At 61.0% G+C, this 1,840-nt stretch overlaps 1 protein-coding gene across 1 annotated transcript; it reads right to left on the reverse strand.

Annotated features, from left to right (window-relative positions):
* Positions 1-767: 767 nt before the first annotated feature.
* MNEG_4856 (hypothetical protein) lies at positions 768-1,378 on the reverse strand (the record flags this gene model as incomplete). The annotated part of the gene is made up of 2 exons (XM_014046671.1): positions 768-1,044; positions 1,317-1,378. The coding sequence occupies 2 exons, from the start codon at positions 1,376-1,378 to the stop codon at positions 768-770; spliced, it is 339 nt and encodes a 112-aa protein (XP_013902125.1).
* Between the last annotated feature and the right edge of the window lie 462 nt (positions 1,379-1,840).

Below are 1,840 nucleotides of genomic sequence, written 5' to 3' on the forward strand. Positions count from 1 at the left end.
ACAAGTCGCGCTCGCTCGTCCACACCGCCCGGGATCAAGTCAGCATTCAAGTCCTTCTTGTCAGTTGCACCCAGAACGCCTCTGTGCGACAAGGACCTGGGACACGTGCTCGCTGGTAGCTAAGACAGTGATTTACATGGATTTTAACATGATGCTGAACCAATCGTTGCCAGAGCAGTGCCAGCAAGCTCAGAGCAGTGATCGCGATACATTCAAGAGCCCCACCACGCGCATGCGCTGGGGAGCAGCATCTGAGCCCCCATATGACTGTGTCAAACGTGCCATGCATGCGTAGAAGTGTTTTGCACTGGCGGCTGCCATTCACAGGAATGGGTGCTACAGCCAACGATGGCACACAGGCAGGTTGGCCATTTGGTAACACCCGGTCGCAAAACCCTCGGCGAAAACAAGTGTATACTCGATGGGAACGGCGCCGCAGTGGTGCCTGCCAACACAGCGTTCAAGTGGTTACTTACACGGGCCGGCGCTGAGGCCAATTCGTTCCAGGGCCTATGGCGGGACAATGCCGACTCAGAACCCCGGCACCCACCATGCATGTCGCTGTGTGCATGTCCCTCGACTGTGTGAGCTTCAGATCAGGCCCTCGTGCCAGCAGGCGGTCCGTCGCATCCCCTTGAGGCATGCGCCAAGCTATTCAGCAATGAGTCATGGGTGCACTGCTGCGCCTCTGCCTGGCCGCCGGCCCACGCCGTGCGCCCGGCGCGTGCGCCTGCACGCACGCGCACGTCGCGCAGCAGGGCAGCGCTTCAGCGCCCGCCGACCTTGTCGACTGGACCGGCGACGGACGCGACGTCCAGGGTGGTTGTGGGGGCCTTGGTGACCGACAGCATGGGCTGCGTGAAGGTGCGCCCCTGCACGGCGACCTGGGGGGCCTTGCCGGTCCCCCCCTTCAAGACCAGGACGCTCCCGCCGCTGACGCCGCCGCCGCCAAAGGAGATGACGGCGGCAGGCGGGTAGGGCTCGGTGCTGCCCTTGCCGGGGAAGAAGTCGGTGCCGAGCAGCACGCGGCCCTCTGGGGTTGGCCTGTGGGAGCAGAGGGGTGGGTGGGTTCTGGGTGTCACGGTGGTGGTGACAACGGTGGGCGGAGCAGGTGGGCGCCAGGTGGAGCAGCTTAACAGCGCCAAATCGTGGTGAATTCTGGCGGCGGCGGAGTGAAAGCTATGGAAGCAGCACAATGCACGCAGGTGCTCGCGCTGCACGGGACGCAATGCCACACGTCATGATGCCACGCAAGTGCGCCAGTGATGCTGACGCTTGCTAGTGTGTGAGATGACCCTGGCAACGCCTGGCCGCACCTGGCAGCCTCGCAGCTGGCCAGAAGGACCAAGACGGCCAGAAATACGGCAGCCTTCATCATGGGTGGGACAACGTGTGGATATCGAGATGAGGTTGAACGGGTATGTTCCCGGCCAACTTGGAGCTGCAGGTGGTAGCAATGCGCGTGTGTCAATTAGCTGTAGTGAATACTTAAAACCAACATCAATCACTGAAGATTTTATGGGATCCGCCGGCAGAGAGCAGTGACAGTGTTCGGGTGACACCCAACGAACGTCTCAACGTCCGCGATGCTGCCACTTCTGTCACGCAATGCGCTTATCTCAAATCGCCTCTGGTACATGTCAAAGTTTCACCGTCGGGGAGTTGGCAATAGAGTCTCACCAGCGAGGTTCCCCCCTTCAACAGCTGGGGGGAACAGCTGCAGCAGTGGTAGCTTGCCACCTGCTGAACCACGATGGCGCCTCAGCGGGGAGGCACACGCTCCTTCGAGCTTTGTCAATGCGAATAAAGTGGCCGAGGACAAGGAAAGGAGCCCCTGGCT

Source organism: Monoraphidium neglectum, assembly GCF_000611645.1.
Source record: "Monoraphidium neglectum strain SAG 48.87 unplaced genomic scaffold scaffold00695, whole genome shotgun sequence".
NCBI classification, from domain to species: domain Eukaryota; kingdom Viridiplantae; phylum Chlorophyta; class Chlorophyceae; order Sphaeropleales; family Selenastraceae; genus Monoraphidium; species Monoraphidium neglectum.